This window comes from Hippocampus zosterae, chromosome 19 (assembly GCF_025434085.1).
Source record: "Hippocampus zosterae strain Florida chromosome 19, ASM2543408v3, whole genome shotgun sequence".
NCBI classification, from domain to species: Eukaryota; Metazoa; Chordata; class Actinopteri; order Syngnathiformes; family Syngnathidae; genus Hippocampus; species Hippocampus zosterae.
The window spans coordinates 11,024,585-11,041,833 of NC_067469.1; the positions used below are offsets into that span (position 1 = coordinate 11,024,585).

Below are 17,249 nucleotides of genomic sequence, written 5' to 3' on the forward strand. Positions count from 1 at the left end.
CTCAGATTTGATCTTAGTTTTACCATTTGGTGCCATCTTTGTTAATGATTTATTGCTTTACTGTTGTATATGTTTGTTGCTCCATGCACAGCACTTTGCATGCAGCGATGGCCGTTTGAAAGTGCTTTATAAATACAGTCGAGTTGAGAAAAATCCATATTCAGACACCTGTAGTTATGCAACGTGAATAATTTCGGAATTGTGTTTGATTCACTTGATTTATTCAACATAAAATAGTCAGTTTATGTAAACACGTACAGTATAACGTAGAATTAATTCATTAAAGTAAGCTTTTGTTAAAACGTATGAAATCACCACATCTTTGCAGACCACTAAGCTACTTTGTTAAAACGATACGCTTCATTACATTTGCAAATCATATAAAGTATCATACAGAGTGACAATAAAAAGGATGCTTAAATTCAAAATTACAGCAATTTGGCAACAACGACAATAACACACACGCTTTCAAATCATCAAAGTGTACGCAGACCAATGACGGAGTTGCTGTACATGACTTCAAGATCACAGACAATCAGCTGAGGTAAGGTGTTGTATGATTGACTCATTGTCATGCGTGGCAGGCAGCAAACGGAAAGAATGTGGCCAAGGTGAAGTGCCAGTAGAACTGGTTCATCAAGATCCTTGAAGATTGGATTCACTTCTCTGCTCAAAGCAGTCCATGACCCCACTCAGCTGGCAAAAAGAAAACCAGGAGGATGACAGCGACAGTGTCCTCTCTGGGTGTCACAGTATTACATCCAAAAGTCAATCAGGTTCTAAATTTAACAGGGGAATTTCAAAACGCATCCCGATGCATGTATGGATTCAAGTGATTTATTTATTTATTTTTTAAATGGATGATTGAGTTCTCGAGTCAGTGTGCTAATAGGGCGCGGTTTCATCATAGGAAGTAGTGCTCAGATCAAAGAATTCCTCCAACTTCCACTGCAAGGTCTCAAATGTGGGTCGGTCCTGTTCATTCTCATTCCAGCAGTCCATCATGATGTCATACATGATTTTGGGACACTTTGGGGGACGGGTCATTCGGTAGCCTTGAGGAACTTGTTGGACAACCTGGTAGTTTGTCATGTCTTGACAAAAACAAGGAGAAATTGTCAGAGCGAACCACAAAAAAAAAAAAAGTATAATATACTCTAGCTTTGGTGTGATTGTGATTGTTTTATCTTTGGTCTTACCTGGGTAAGGCATTTTGCCAAATGTCACGATCTCGTACAAGAGAATACCAAATGACCAGACGTCTGATTTGATCGTGAATACGTTGTTGTGGATGGCCTCGGGAGCAGTCCACTTCACCGGAAATTTGGTACCTTCTCTGGCCTCATAGACATTGTCATTCTGGATACAAAACACAAATAACAAACCTGAATTAAATCACACAACCAAAATAATTCTGAGTCATTAAAGAGAACATGCAATTAAAAAAAAGGATTTATTCGTATGTTGTGTGAAGAGCAGGTTTGGATTTTCCATCGGGATGGAAGAAAATGGTGTGGCTCTTGCATGTTCTCTCTGTGCGTGTCATTTTTTTTTAGGGAACTCAAATTTCTTTCACAGTTAAAAAACATGTAAACTGGAGTAACAGATCAAAAACAGTACATTTCCCATAATTCCATTGGTGGGCCCCATGATAGTTTTCCCCCCTTGTAGTCCCAAAGCAAAGACCTCAGCTACAACTTTTGACACCAAATGATGCATCGGACTAAAATTCTTGATTTATGCAGCGCATGCAACATACCTGAAAGACCCTGGCGAGACCAAAATCAGCCACCTTGCAGATGTTGTTCTCCCCAACCAGCACATTCCTGGCAGCAAGATCTCGGTGAATGTAGTTCTGTAACTCCAGAAAAGCCATACCAGATGCCACCTGAGCAGCCATCTCGATCTGGTCCGACAGCTTTAGTTTGGCACCCTTGTCCTCTGAAATTATTTAGACCACCAAAACAAGGCAGTCATTTTGTGGAAATGTGGAGTATGCAAAACTGAGTTATGATGCAGAGTGAGCAATTGTCAACAATCGGTTAAAAAAATTGTAAATTCAAGGATTAGTGTACATAACATCAGATAGCTTACATTGAAAAAAAAAAATCAACGTAGTCTCCCATCATTGTCAAACATTTTTCCCCACCAGTGCACAAGCTTCCATATTCCCTCAGCGTAAAAATCTTTGGACTGATTTCTCAGCCAGTCGCTCACAACACTCTTAATCATCACTTTCAAACTTTGTGCAAACTACTGTGAGCTGCTGAGGCTGGTCAAGGAAGACGCAGAGAACAAACACAGGGGTCATCAGTCAGGAGTCATCATCTTGCATCATGACACCGCAAGGCCTCACACAGCAGCCCAAACATTGCGACCATCAAGAGCTGGGCTGGGAACGGCTCCCTGTTTGGTCCCTTAAAGCGTTCACGAGAGGCACCAAGGTTCAAAGTGACGAAGTCAAAAGTGTGTGCGACTGGCTGAGACATCGGTCCAAAGATTTTTACCCTGAGGCAAGATGGAAGCTTGTGCACAGATGGGAAAAGTGTGTGACACCACATGTATTTTTCCCGTTTAGTAGTAAACTAATAATGACCTCCGGATCTGCATACCCTGGGGCATTATTATATAATGAAAAATATTAAACGGAAATAATGCACGACACTCTTAAAACCATAGAATTATACTTCATTTTTTAAGGTATTGGTTAAATGTAGCCTGAATGCTTACAAAAGATTGTGATGCAAATTTCAATATCCTATAGTGTAGTGGGAAAAAAATGCTGACCCCAAGTCATGCAACGCAGACATAACACCATAAGATTACATGTTTTTTTTCTTCTTTTAAATCAGCGCAAGACATTCATATATGAGATTTTGAACTGTGTGACGTCTGACTCATAGAAGCACTTTTGCCTGCTAAAACAAGACATTTGAGTAAGCCTGGTTAATTAACAAGGGTTCAGTCGTCACTTTAACTTAGTCACTCTGTCAGCCTCAACGGTAAGCGTCGATTCAGTCTTTGAAAAGTAGTCGGACAGCACTCTTTGCTAGTTGTCAGACGCTAAGCAATATTGGAGACACGTCAACCCTCACTGAATGATTACAGGACCATACAGCCAACTTCAAAAGAAAATGCAGACAAAAGCTATCACGTCGATGTCCATGTATTTGCCAGACTTTTACGAAGTTGGCCTGCACAGATGCACATGATTAAGTGTTGTTGCGGCTAGCTTCAGTCACCTCAATTACTCGAACACTCGTTTAGCCCTTATACAATTGGAATCCCAAGTAACAGTTCTGAGTCTCCAAATATGAAAACCTACTATTACTATTTTAGTGATAAAACAACAACAAAAAAGCCCTCACTGTTTAATGTTACGTCTTGCAGCAGAGGCTGCAATTGCATTGACGTTCCAATCACCAGGCCAACATCTGTCTTTTAAGTCCTTTGTTATCAGTCCAGTTTTGTTGATATCCGACCAATGAATGCGAACCCCACCCCACCCCCCCAATATAGGTCGGTCAGTTATTCTACATCCCTCAACGTAACAATGATTTCACATGATAAAATAAAAACAAATGGAAAAAAGTGGATTCAAAATGGAATAAGAGAAAAAGCATGTACTTTGAAGGTACTCAAGCAAGCTGCCGTTCTTCATCAGCTCAGTGATAATATAGATGGGCTCTTCCATGGTGCAGACAGCATACAGTTGGATTAGTTTGGCATGCCTCAGTCTCTTCATGATTTGAGCCTCTCTGAGAAAGTCCTCTGCGCCCATGGTACCTTGAATATATCAAACAAAAGACTCTCGGTATATGAAGTATCATAGGTGCCAAGGGGTAAAGTAAAATGATTCAGTTAGTGACCAGATTAAAAGATTATTCATCACATAGCATATGTACTATGGGGACAAAAGTGGTTCAATCAGTGTGCGGGTTCCAACTTTGGGGAAGAGTCATCTGCCGGCATGACATGCCCCAGTGCAGAAAGAATGTTGGATGCCACACAGATATTAGAACAGGATTCAGTGATAATTAATTAGCAATGAAACAACATACAAAGTCACACTCCAATGATCCCAATTTTGGTAACTCATTGAAAACTGGAAAACTTTGATTGCCTAACATCAATGTTCATAGAGATAACACCATCGATTTAAAAGTCTCTTGACGAAGAATATCACAAACGCATCAAGACTGAATGTGACTGAAATTACTCTTTCAATAATCCAAATTTGCAACATTTGATAAGCAATGGAATGTTTAAAAAAACAAAAAAATAAAGACCGTAAAAAGCACAAAAACAGTACTGTACAACTAAAGATCAAGTCTCTTGCCGAGTCAAAAGCCAAAGAATAAAAATTAGTTTTAAGATGAGTTTTAAAGATGTGCAGCGAGGAGGCTTGCCAAATGTTCAGTGGGAGGTCAAAGCACGATCCCCTCTGAGCCTCCGTTTAGTTCTCGGTACCTCTAATAGTGTCAGGTCCGGAGACCTGAGGCATCGGACAGGGGCGTAGGAAAGGAGGAGCTCAGAGAGGTAAATTGGGGCAAGGCCATTTGAAAGATTTGAAAACAAATAAGATCTTAAAAAGAACTCTAAAATGTACAGGGAACCAATGAAGGGATGCCTGATTAGGAGTTATGTACTCCCTCTTACGAGTACGAGTCAAGAGGCGAGCAGCAGCATTCGGAACCAGCTGGATACGCTTAATGGAGGATTGGCTGACTCCAAAGTAAAGGGCATTCCAGTCATCCAACCGGGATGTGACGAATGCATGAATGACTGTTTCAAAGTGTTCATGAGAAAGGACTGTTTTAATTCTAGACTCCAGTGGTGTCGAGTTGACTTTACTTCCATCATCGTTTGACATTTATGCTCATCTTCAACACCCACCAAAGAAACTCTCTAAAAAGCAGCGGACTCTAAAAACAGCAGTCAAATCTCCATGACTACATATTACTCAGTAATTTAAGACTCCTGCCACCGATTATCACTGTTCCCTAATTTCTCTCAATAAAATCTCTCCTTTTATTGTTTGTGTACAATAACCTGTAAGTGAAAAGGCTGAACGTATTTTGTAAAATGATCACAATGCTACAACCAAATGTGATGCAGCCTATGGAAACGTTGAAGCTTGGGTGTCATTCAGAGTACAATGATGCACATTATACCTCAAGGTCTAACCAAGGATTGATTTTAGAAGAGAGTCTGGATGATTCTTAAGTGGCTGTCACAGTTACAAGTATTGAACCGCAATGAGAGATCTATGGGTGTATTTGAATAAGGTGGCCATTGAAAATGAAGAAAATTTACATAGACGCATGCCGACGCTCATAATAGCAAAAACCAGTTCTACTAAGCACGTCACCGGCTCGGGCGTGCTCGATGCAATGGAAGTCAAGCGTATGAATTTCAAGCTTCGTCTACTGCTCCATTTCAAAACAAAAGCAAAAAAAACTAATGTTTGCTCAAGGTACCAAATGGCTTCCTCTCAGTGATTACATAAAATCTTGCCTGCCCTGGTCCACAAGATAAGAGAATTTGAACAGCATTTATCAAAGCCCTTACCAGGTTTGAGGGTCTTCACTGCAACGGATGTGGTGTCATTCCATAGGCCCTCATAAACTTCTCCAAACTGACCTGCTCCCAGTTTATGCAGGAGTTTGATGGAACTGCGGTCAATCTCCCATTGGTCCACAGTGTTATAGGAGAGGCCGTTCGTCTGCGGAGCCTCAATCTAAAGCAAAGAGAAACAGTCATTTCCGCTTTGTTATGCAGTGTACAATATGAGTAGTTCTCATTCCGAGAAACCCATTCACCACAATTCGATGAAAAAAGTGCAAATAGATTTTTTTTAAATAAAACTTGTCCAAGTGTACTCCCCAAAATGCATACCTTTTTGCACGGTTCACCCAGACGCACACAGAGCCCATCTGGTTGTGTCGAGTAGTGAAGCACCAACTTTTTCAGCGTTTCAAATACTCTGGTCCTCGAGACATAGTAGAGACCCAGCTCTGTTTTTCTTAGTTTATAATGCTTCACCCTCCCGTTGTCCAACACTGAAAGACAAAATACATTAACTGTATTAAGACTTCCGCTGCGTCCAACTAAACACAGTGGATGAATTTAATATAATTTTTTTATAAATGTTGGTAGCATCCTTGCCAAGAAAATAAAAACAAATATTGGTCCTGAAGAGAACACGGTCAGTTCTCCCCACTCTGCAAAATGTTCAACCTTCCTCAGTAAGTGAACTAATTGACTTACAGGACCGGTAATTGTAAGACTTGACTCAGCAGCAGGTCACAATGAAATCAAAGCCAAGCTACTTAGGGAAGTAATTTGCTTCCTTACCATACCTCTAACCCGTCATTGCGGTCTCGTTTAAAACCAGGGTAGTTCCTAATGACATGAAAGTGGCTATGGCCCCGTCTTTAAAAAATGAGAACAGTGTTTTAATAACAGAACATGTTTTCATTTTGCCATGCTTCCCTTCAGTAAATTAGAAAAGTATGGAATTTCATAGAATTTCAATACCACTAAATACAAAATGTTTGCCATTGTATTTTCCTCCATCTCTGAAAAGCATTCAACACAGTGGACCGAGATATTCTTATGTCAAAACTGCAACACAAAGCCAACACATTGCTGTGTTCATGAGGTTTAGTAATTCGATAACCTCAGAAACAGAGGACAATATATTCTGTCTGGATAAATGATCAGACATCTCTGGAAGCGAAATAAAAATATGGTGTGCCTCATGGGTCATATCTCAGGCCTCTCCTGTACATTTGAATTAATGTGTTTAAGATTTGAGTCTTCTTTTACCAATAATGGACATATTACACAAATATTGATATGTCTCACTCTGCAGCAGAATGAATTTTAAAACAGTTTTGTCTGGCAATTTACCGTAAGAAATTCACCTAATCAGGAGAGGCCTCAACAAGATGACCACTGTTTAAGATTTAGTGACCCAAAATTGGGCCAAATCACCCAGTGGATTCTACCAAGTAGATTTTGATTTTCATTAAACTTGCTGTACACTTTCACTTGCTGTGACCATAGAATACAAAATCTGAAATAATAGGTCAATCAGAGCAGGGGTTTGAGAGCTATGCTACGCCGAATTTCAACATGTTTGGCAAAAAGGGTTGTGGCCACCATGCTTTGAATCCTTACATCTCAGCAAGTACTGTTTTAATCTTCACGAAAATAGGTATTGCTGGAAAGGCAATTGAACAAGGAATCTGAAATCACATAGAAGACTGATGCAGATTTGAGTAACTTTACCTCGACCTTTAATTTGACCTTGTGGATCACGTGACCTCAACTAAATTTCTGATGAAATATAATCCCTCACATGTTCCTTAAAACACAAAAGTTTCAGTGATGTAATTTTTGTTGTTTAACAGCAATAAGTGTCCATTCCTTCACATTTGCAAAAAATACTCAATGAATATTCAACTTTCAGTGAATGCTCAATTAATATTCATCTTTCAATAAATCTAAAATGAATATTGAATGAATGGGAAGAGGATGTCACTTGTATAGCGCTTTTGTAACTCAGGTACTGAAAGCGCCTCACACAGTCAGCCAAACCTCCATTAAGCGTCTCCAATTGCTCCAGAATGCTGCTGCTAGAGGTAAGATCTGTCCTAAAAAATTTAGCCCTACCGGGCTCGAGGGTATTAAATCCCGACCCGAGCCCGACCAATGAAGTTGATTTGCAGGCCAGAGCCCGAAGCAAACCCGAAATTTCATATTTTATTTGTGAGTATTTTTGGCAGAAAAAAAACGCAAGATTTCTTAAGATTAAAATAATCTACATATTTTTATGAACATGATAAATGCAGTTGCACAACGAAATAATGCTGAAACACAGAACAAAAGGCCAGACAAAGAGATCTTGATGCACATTTGCTTAATTACACAGAGAAATCCTGCAGCCCACTAGGCTTTAAATAGAATAATTCAAATCAAATAAATAGGTAGATATATGAAATTATTTCTATAGTCTTGCTTAAACAAAATTTAACATAAAAGTTTTAATTTTCGTTATCTGTAATTTGGTGGACACGTGCGCAGTGCATGTTCAGCGTCTGGCCGTATGCGGCTGCGCTCCTGTTTAGTAGTTAAATAGCAATTACATTAAAGCGCCCTCTCAGTTTTATCCCAATTGTTTTAAAACAAGTATTCCTTAGTTTAGTATCCGCACATCGTTTTAGTATACATTTTTTAAAACACATTTTTATTCGAAAAAAAGTCAGCGAGAGAGAAGCCCGACCTGACCCCGAAGCAATGATTGACATTTTAGGGCCCGACCCGACCTCGGGCTTGGGCGGCCCGATCTTACCTCTCGCTGCTGCTACTGCTGCTCGCCTCTTTACTGGTACTCGTGAAAGGGAGCACCTTACTCTGGCATCCCTTCACTGGCTCCCAATATATTTTAGATAATTTTTAAGATCCTATTATTGGTCTTCAAATCTAGGCCTCGCTCCACCTCACCTCTCTAAGCTCCTCCGTCCCTACACACCTTCCCAGTGCCTCAGGTCTCCGGACCAGACATTATTAGAGATACCGAGAGTTAAACTGAGGGCTCAGAGGGGATAGAGCCACTTTTGTTGCTGGTCGCTCTCTTTCAAATGACCTCCCACACTGAATGTTCGGCAAGCTGCCCATCTTTCAAACTTGTCTTAAATCTCATTTTTATTCTTTGGCTTTTGAGTCAGCATGAGGCTTGATTTTTAATTTTACTGTTTTGTGGTTTCTGTGTTATTGACCGAATTATTTTTGCTCCATTGTTAGAGGAATCTATGAGCAAAATTGTATCATGTTTAAAGTTTCATTTAATCCGGGCACATCAAAACATTTGGGTGCATATCCAGCACCCCCAAATTCCTGTGCACAAAGCCGGAGGGCTGTTGAAGTCCACAATTAGCACGTCAATACAGGTGGGCGATCACAGGGGAGAGGGCGAAACTCGGTCACAAAAGGGGAATGAATACTTCGGGAATAGAGGTTGAACAACAAGAGACGAGTTGAGAACACCTGTCGCGCCCAGGCGACATTGGCCATCCGCAAAGCCTGCAACATGTTAATTCGATGTAGACCAGACAGAAAAGGTGCCAACGTACTGGTGGTTCAATGTTTAAAAACAGGTAACAAATCACGGGGCCGGACCGTGGGCGTGGTACGCAAATATCGGGGGTAGTGTTTTCCTTGTATGTTAGAATAAAAGTCTGAATTGGCGGGAATGGAGCACAAGTGTGATCGCGGAACAACTAACCATCGTTCGCTCTCAGAGATCCGCTTCCGCCGATATTGAAGACAATTTTCCTGTGTGCCGAGTCATTTCTTTAACTTTGTCCGAGAAAATCTCTGACATCCATGTAGAGCATTTTGCAGACAGTGATGGTTATTTTAAAGTGCTGTATCAATACAGTTGAGTTGAGTGGACTTGTTACCTCACTCACCTACTGGTGACACAGCACCAAGAGCAACTCTGGGTTCAGTATCCCTCTCAAGGACACTTCGACATGTTGCAATGGCCGTGGATTGAACCACCACCCTCTGGGTATGTAGTTAAACAAGCCATGTAATATTTGAGAGATGTGTACTTTAGATTCCTGCTAAACAAAACATTTTACATCTCTGAAACTTTTACACAACCAGATTTAAATGACATAAAATAAAAACTGGAATTCAGAAATTTTCTCTCATATTTATCTTTTAATCTGAAACCCAAATGTCTACAGCGGGTGGTTCAGACTCTGGTCTCCTCAAGGGCCACTTTCATGCTTTTTTTCTACCTCTCCTTGCTGCAACACATCTAATTCAAATGATCAGGATTGTGATCAGAACCTTGCGCAGCTCGCTGAAGAGGGCGGCTCGGATAGGCTGTCAGCCTCACAGTGCAGAGGTGCAGTGTTCAATTCTCGTTCCAGCCTTCCTATGTGGAGTTTGCATGTTCTCCCTGTGCCTGCGCCGGTTTTCTTCGGGTACTCCGGTTTCCTCCCACATTCCAAAAACACACTTGGCAGGTTCACGGAACACTATAAATCAGGGTGCCAAAACTTTTTGGACCGAAGATCTATTTTTCGATCAACTAACCTCCCGGGATCTACACTTACCGGCGCTCGCACGCACACACGCACGCAAACACACACACACACACACACACACCCCATGATGAGAAACAGCCTGAAACTGAGGCATGCGTTGCACTTTTGCAGCCTGTTAACTATCGTAGCTCACACGTACCGTTTTAAAGTGCTTCCCTGGGCCCTCCTCGATTCCTATTCTTTGCCCATGCCCTCGGTGAATTGTACACGAAGCAAACTGAATGAGAATAATGCCGACAAAAGATAGCGCGCAACAGCTCTGATCACAAGCTGCAATTGCAGACTGCTGAGCGCCAACAACTTCCGGTCATGTAATCACGCGCCACCGTAAATTGAAGATTTACTTGCTTTATTTTTTATTTTCATTTATTTTTTTTTGTGAAAATGAGACTGATAGGATGATTAGGGTGCAGCCTTGTCACGATTCGGTTTAGGGACCAACAAGTGTCACTGTAGAGCTCCCCTGGCAGCTGCACACCTGTTGGTCATAGGTAATCAGGCCTATAAAAGGACTCCTGCCCGCACACTCGGTGTCGGGTCATTGTTGTTTTTGCTACTGTCATGTTTGTTTGAGTCATGTTTTGGTTGCTGCTATGTTTTATCTTCAGTCATGATTTTGTTTGCTACTTTGGACTTTGTTTGCTTAGGATTTAGTTTTCTGTGTTTTATCAATACACATCTTCAAATACACCCTGCTCCTCTCTCCTGCCTGCTTTTTGGGGTCCACCACCACCATGCAACGTGACAAGCCTACATTAATACAAAAAATATATTATTAACATGTACAAAGACACACAAATGGTTGGAGTTTTTTTTCTCCTCGACACTCCTCGGATCTACTTGGGACCTGTCTTAGATCTACTGGTAGATCAGGATCGACGTAATGGGCACCCCTGCTCTGAATCATCCCTGGGTGTGAGTGTTAGCACATGGTTGTTCGTCTATGCGTGCCCTGCGATTAGCTGGCAACCAGTTCAGGGTGTACCTTGCCTACTACCCAAAGACAGCTGGGATAGGCTCCGGCACGCCCCACAACCCTTGGAGGATAAGCAGATCAGAAAATACTGTGTGTGCGTGTGTGTATATGTATATGTATATATATATATATATAAAAAAAAAAATCCTCATCTCACCCCTCGGGTGGTGTCCGTCCCTCATTCAGCTCGGGTCCTCTACCAGAGGCCAGGAAGCTTGAGGGTTCTGCGCAGTATCCTTGCTGTTCCCAGCACTGCACATTTCTGGACTGAGATGTCCGATGTTGTTCCCGGGATCTGTTGCAACCACTCATCTAGTTTGGGGGTCACTGCCCCGAGTGCTCCGACCACCACAGGCACGACTGTCACCTTTACCTTCCAGGCTCTCTCCAGCTCCTCTCTGAGCCCTTGGTATTTCTCGAGTTTCTCATGTTCCTTCTTCCTGATGTTTCCATCACTTGGGACCGCTACATCCACTACAACGGCTTTCCTCTGCCCTTTATCTATGATCACGATATCTGGTTGGTTCGCCATTACCATCTTGTCAGTCTGGATCTGGAAGTCCCACAGGATCTTCGCTCTGTCATTCTCCATCACCTTCGGAGGTGTTTCCCATTTTGACCTTGGGGTTTCCAGTCCATACTCCGCACAGATGTTTCGGTAGACTATGCCAGCCACCTGGTTATGGCGTTCCATGTAGGCTTTCCCTGCCAGCATCTTACACCCTATATATATATACAGTAAATATTCCCATCCCCGGAATTCTATGAAAAGGAATTTCTTTCACCCGGAATAAAAACCTATGCATTAACATTTTGACTACGATATTACATTTTACCGGAACTTACGTAGGCGGAAATTCCACTATCCGTAACCCGGATGGAGACGGAAGGCCGCGAGAGCTTAAATGCACGCAGCGCTCACCCGATGCAACGGAAGACACATGTTCACTTCGCCGTTTTCTATCATCGGATTCGAAACGACGACGTGTAAGTGACTTTTTATTGGCGTGCGTTTTACTGTAATTAATTGCCAATGATTTTAACTTTATTTACTGTACTTAAGTCCTGTAGATCATGGCACTAGCTTAAAAAGCAACGCCCACTTGACACAACTGGAGACCCGATGGAAGAAACGTGTTCGCTTCGCCGTTTCCTTTCATCGGATTCAAAACGATGACGTGTGAGTGACATTTTATTGGCGTGCGTTTTACTATAATGCTGAACGATTTTAAGTTTATTTACTTACGTCCTGTAGATCGTGGCGCTCGCTTAAAAAGCAACGCCCGCTCGACACAACTGGAGACACAATGGAAGAAACGTGTTCATCTCTCAGTTTTCTATCATCGGATTTGAATCAACGCCGTGTGACCTTTTGTTGGCGTGTGTTTTACGGTAATTGCGAAAGATTTTAACTCCATTCACTTACAGTACGTCCTGTAGATCATGGCAATGAAAACAAAGAAGAACCCAACAAAACAAAACCACCCAAAATACTCTTTTTTTCTCAAGACGGAAAAAAAAATCAACATTAAAATACTGTATGTACTGTACTGTGTTGTGTTTTTTATACTCTACACCTGTACTGTATACTGTACAGCTGTTTTTGTTATATAAACAGTATATTTTAGCATTTTATTGCTTGCGTTGTTACGCATGCATTTTTTTCAACATACTTGCAGGTTCATAAAGGATGTATACCATGCTCATTTCCTAAATAAGGAATTTTTGTTTTAAGGACAGATTGGACAGCGGAAACATGAGTCCGTACTAGAGAATGTTTACTGTGTATGTATATATATATATATATATTATATTAGTGTGTGTGTATACATGGGAAGAGTGTGATAAACATTTAAATTTTGGATTATTTTGGCCCTTAAAATGGGTACCTCTGAGCCACTCTTTTCCTAATTTGTTTTTAAAAGGTTGCGCGTCAAAAATGTATATGCCTACAGTCATGCTGAAATTTACCAAAATTTTTCTTCTGATTGCCCTTCCGGTTGTTGCGCACGGTGGATTCAAGAGAGATTCATGTGCTATTTAATCTCCATCTCCACTTGTTGCGGACGGTGAGAAGCAGAAGATTTTTGTCAAAAGCATTATCATGCTCAAGAGCCTCTGCGGTACCAGCATAACACGGTATTCCACCATTGTTGTGAAAATGTTGCTGGTGTTTGTATCCAGTCATGTGAGAACGTCATCTCAGATTATTGAATTGAATGGAGTCCGAGTTCCATATACAGGAAAAACGGCACATTCTGAGTAAGTCCAACACTCAGGAGCATTTCCCGTGTCATGGGAAAGTACCAATATTTCGGAATTTAATGAGTAACACAATAATGGGTAATTGTGATTATTTTGGGGTCATTTTGGCCCATCAAATAGTTCGACCCCTATACTTTACAGCAGTTGAAATTGTGGGTAAATGAGAAATGGGTTGAAACCAATTGTAATCACTTGTTTCTTACCTGAGAGGGAGAGCTCTCCTTGTTGGCTTTCACAGTTCCTGATTAGGAAGGATCCTTGTTGGTTCATTCCTGTTAACAGCATCTTTTCTGCATCCAGCCTTTTTGTGTCCGGAAAATACCAGCTACACATTAAAGTGAACACAGAAATTTAATCAGACATGTCCGGCAATGTAGATGAGCTCCCCCAAAAACATGGATCCATAAATTGACTCAATACATATTGCATGTAAAGGTTCAATTCAGTTGAGATAGTCAGACTAACCTCCCATTTGTTTTTGTTTGTTTTTTTAAATTTCCCTGACAATCATCAATGTGCAGTCTCTTCAAACACTTTTTGATGAGAATTATTTCAAACCACTTCTTATTTTTCTTGCTCACAACAAAACAACTTGCTCAATTTATGTAGAAGAGAGAGGAAAACATCAAAATGGAAAAACAAACTACATTTCCTGCTCATCTATTACTAAATGCATTTGCACGCTCAACAGTCTTCTGACTTGACTTTCTAGGTTTGGCTTTGACAGGTGGTGCTTTTTGTCTGTAATATGGAGACGCAGCTCAACCCCATGTTGTTCATCTAGAGCAGGGGTGCCCATTAGGTAGATCCTGATCTACCGGTAGATCTAAGACAGGTCCCAAGTAGATCCGAGGAGTGTCAAGAAGAAAAAAAACAACCATTTGTGTGTCTTTGTACATGTTAGTAATATATTTTTGTGTTAATATACACTGCACCCTAATCATCTTATCAGTGTCATTTTCACTATTTTTTAAATAAAATAAAGCAGGTAAATCTTAAATTTACGGTGGCGCGTGAGTACGTCACCAGAAGTTGTTTGCGCTCAGCAGTCTGCAATTGCAGCTTGTAATCAGAGCTGCAGCCGAGGGCACGGGCAAAGAATAGGAATCTCGGAGGGCTCAGGGAAGCATTTTAAAACTGTGCGTGTGAGCTACGATAGTTAACAGCCTGCAAAAGTGCATCGCATGCCTCAGTTTCAGGCTTTTTCTCATCATGGCGTTCATGCGTGCGTGTGTGTGCGCGTGCCGGTAAGGGTAGATCCCGGGCGGTTCGTTGATCGAAAAGTAGATCTTCGGTCCAAAAAGTTTGGGCACCCCTCGTATACAGTAACTAATATTGTCAGGTGTAGTGTGATATAAAATGACATACCTGTACGTGATGTGTTAAATTAGAAAAAAAATCTTATTTTTACTTGCAGGCTTACAATGTTTGTTTAGAGGCGAAGAAACATGACGTGTATATTCCTTCATGACCAAAACTATTTTCAAACAGGATAAACCTGTATACGGTTTCGTCAGGCAAAACAGAGGACATCTTCCAGTAATTTAAATTCTTTTTGCCTCTAGTTGCATCTCTACCTTTTCAATTGACGTTATAAACAGTGCTGGGCATAAAATGTAAATTAAATTTAGTATCACTAAGTACTTCCAAACATCAATCCCTCAAAATAATATGCCACGGGACACCCTACGTCTGAAATCTGTCATACAATTGTACGCCCCGGTGTGAAAATGTAATTATTAACTTCTAACAATGATTAACTAGTCCGACAACATTTCTTAATAGAAAGCTCAATATTACAAGTTTGTTTTAGACTACATTTTTGATTTGTAAATACGTGAAGAAACAGAAGATACGGCGATACTACATTTATGCAGTTAAAATACATCAACACTAAACATCGTGTATAAAACAAAAACCTAACGATTTTTCAAATTCAGGAAATTGAGAGCATGACAGCTAGGAAGGCATGACCATTACTCACGGTTCTGCGTCGAGACTCTCCACTGGCGCCACATAATTTGCGGGGATGTAGCCTTTTTTGGATGTCGAAATTCCAGTGAGCGCTTTTGCCAACCACCAGTCCTTGGCATTTTTATCAAGAGCTTCCAAAATATCACCTGTGTTAAAGCTCAAATCCTCATTGGTGCGAGCAGAGTAGTCATAAAGTGCGATAAAACGATTCTCGATATTATTCTCTTCTTGGCTTTTCAAATACGACCTATTTGTTCGGATAGCGGTTGGGTTTTCAATGACGACAACTGTTTCTTTTTTGGGTGTATCGTTCTTAATTCCACTTGAATTAGATTTTTTAAAACAAGTGCGACAACCCTCCCAACACACTGAAAACTTCGTTCTGATATCCATGCTCAGTCAATCACAGCAATTCATTTTGAGTACATCTTCCAGTCGGTGTCTCTCTCATGATCCTCCACATATCACGTAAGTATTATCGAAGGAACTAAAAATGTATCGGAGGGCAGCACTACGACATGGTGAGCAGAGTCCAAAGTGGATGGTGGTAATCACCTGCACCTGATGAGAACTGGGGAGTGTCAGTGAGATAATGTCGCATTCAAGTGCCAACTGGAAAAATCTGAAAAATGTCTTACTGACTGAAGGGGGTCATATTAAAAAGCGACTTTTTCATTGTTTGAAAACAAATAGGTGGGTCTGTGGAATTCGTGCCTAACCACCAATGTGCAAAATTACACAGCACACAGACACACACACACACACACACACACACAATATTTACTACTAGGGACTACATGTGTGATACTCACAAAATAAATGCACTTTGAGATAGCATTTATTATTTCGTTCCTTCCATCAAATAGTTACTTTTTTGGTTGACTGCAATTGTAATGTTGCGTTCAAATACTACAGGGAAAATCTGAAAGTGTTTATTACTGACAGAAGATGTCACATTGAAAAGGTACTTTTTAATTCCTTGTACACAAATAGTTTGCCGGGTCTGCGGAATGTGGTGCCTACCCATCAATGTGCAAAATTACACGTCACACACACATTTGCTACGAGGGACTACACGTGTGAAACACACAAAATAAATACTTTGTTCAGAAGGTATTTATGATTTTTTCTTTCCATCAAAGAGTTACTTTTTGGTTTACTGCAGGTGTTTCATTTTATACTGTTTGATTGACGGTACAGTATATTGAGAACGTGCCATGCGTATGCTGTTCTGTAAAATAAATGGCCACTGGGTGGAGCAAAAGTTGGGGCTCATGAGATGCTATGTCAGGCTCATCTCATTTGGCTAAATGAATGTGTCCAACCTACGCCCGGGAGCCATTTGTGGCCCACCGTCCTTCTTTTATATATATATTTTTAACACCCCACAGCATATACTAACAACATTTTAAATGGTTCGCAATTAGCCAGCGCAAATGGCTAGCATTAAAAGCATAGCTAAAAAAAGTGGCCTGACTGGATTAATGGGGACGACCACCACCACTAATTATAAACTTCTCAAGATATGCACAAACATAAATATGAGAGAATGAAGATAATTCCATTTCACAAAGAAAAATGTTTTCCTCCACTTTCTGCTTTGTGTCAAGGTCCAATTTATGAATATATCACATAAGTGGTCTTCACATATTACTTAATTAACTACAGATTGTTCTTGTTTTTGTTCTGATTGTGGAGATCTGATTCACCAGTTGCTCAGTCAAGGGGCAGATCTTTTCAATTGGGATAAAGGGTTGCCCCCACCCCAAAAACGAATTAAAAAAAAAAAACTTCAACCTTAAATCTTAAAGCCTTATCATCTTTAACAGAAATCATTAATGGGGCAGTTTTCCCAAATTAACTACATTGTATGCAATGTACAATTGCTTGATTGATTTAATTAAATT

At 40.7% G+C, this 17,249-nt stretch overlaps 1 protein-coding gene across 1 annotated transcript; it reads right to left on the minus strand.

Annotated features, from left to right (window-relative positions):
* Positions 1 to 199: 199 nt before the first annotated feature.
* frk (fyn-related Src family tyrosine kinase) lies at positions 200 to 15,918 on the minus strand. The gene is made up of 8 exons (XM_052052166.1): positions 15,353 to 15,918; positions 13,572 to 13,693; positions 5,899 to 6,062; positions 5,572 to 5,740; positions 3,628 to 3,786; positions 1,760 to 1,941; positions 1,200 to 1,359; positions 200 to 1,094 (listed from the first exon to the last, which is right to left on the minus strand). The coding sequence occupies exons 1-8, from the start codon at positions 15,733 to 15,735 to the stop codon at positions 886 to 888; spliced, it is 1,548 nt and encodes a 515-aa protein (XP_051908126.1). The 5' UTR covers positions 15,736 to 15,918; the 3' UTR covers positions 200 to 885.
* Between the last annotated feature and the right edge of the window lie 1,331 nt (positions 15,919 to 17,249).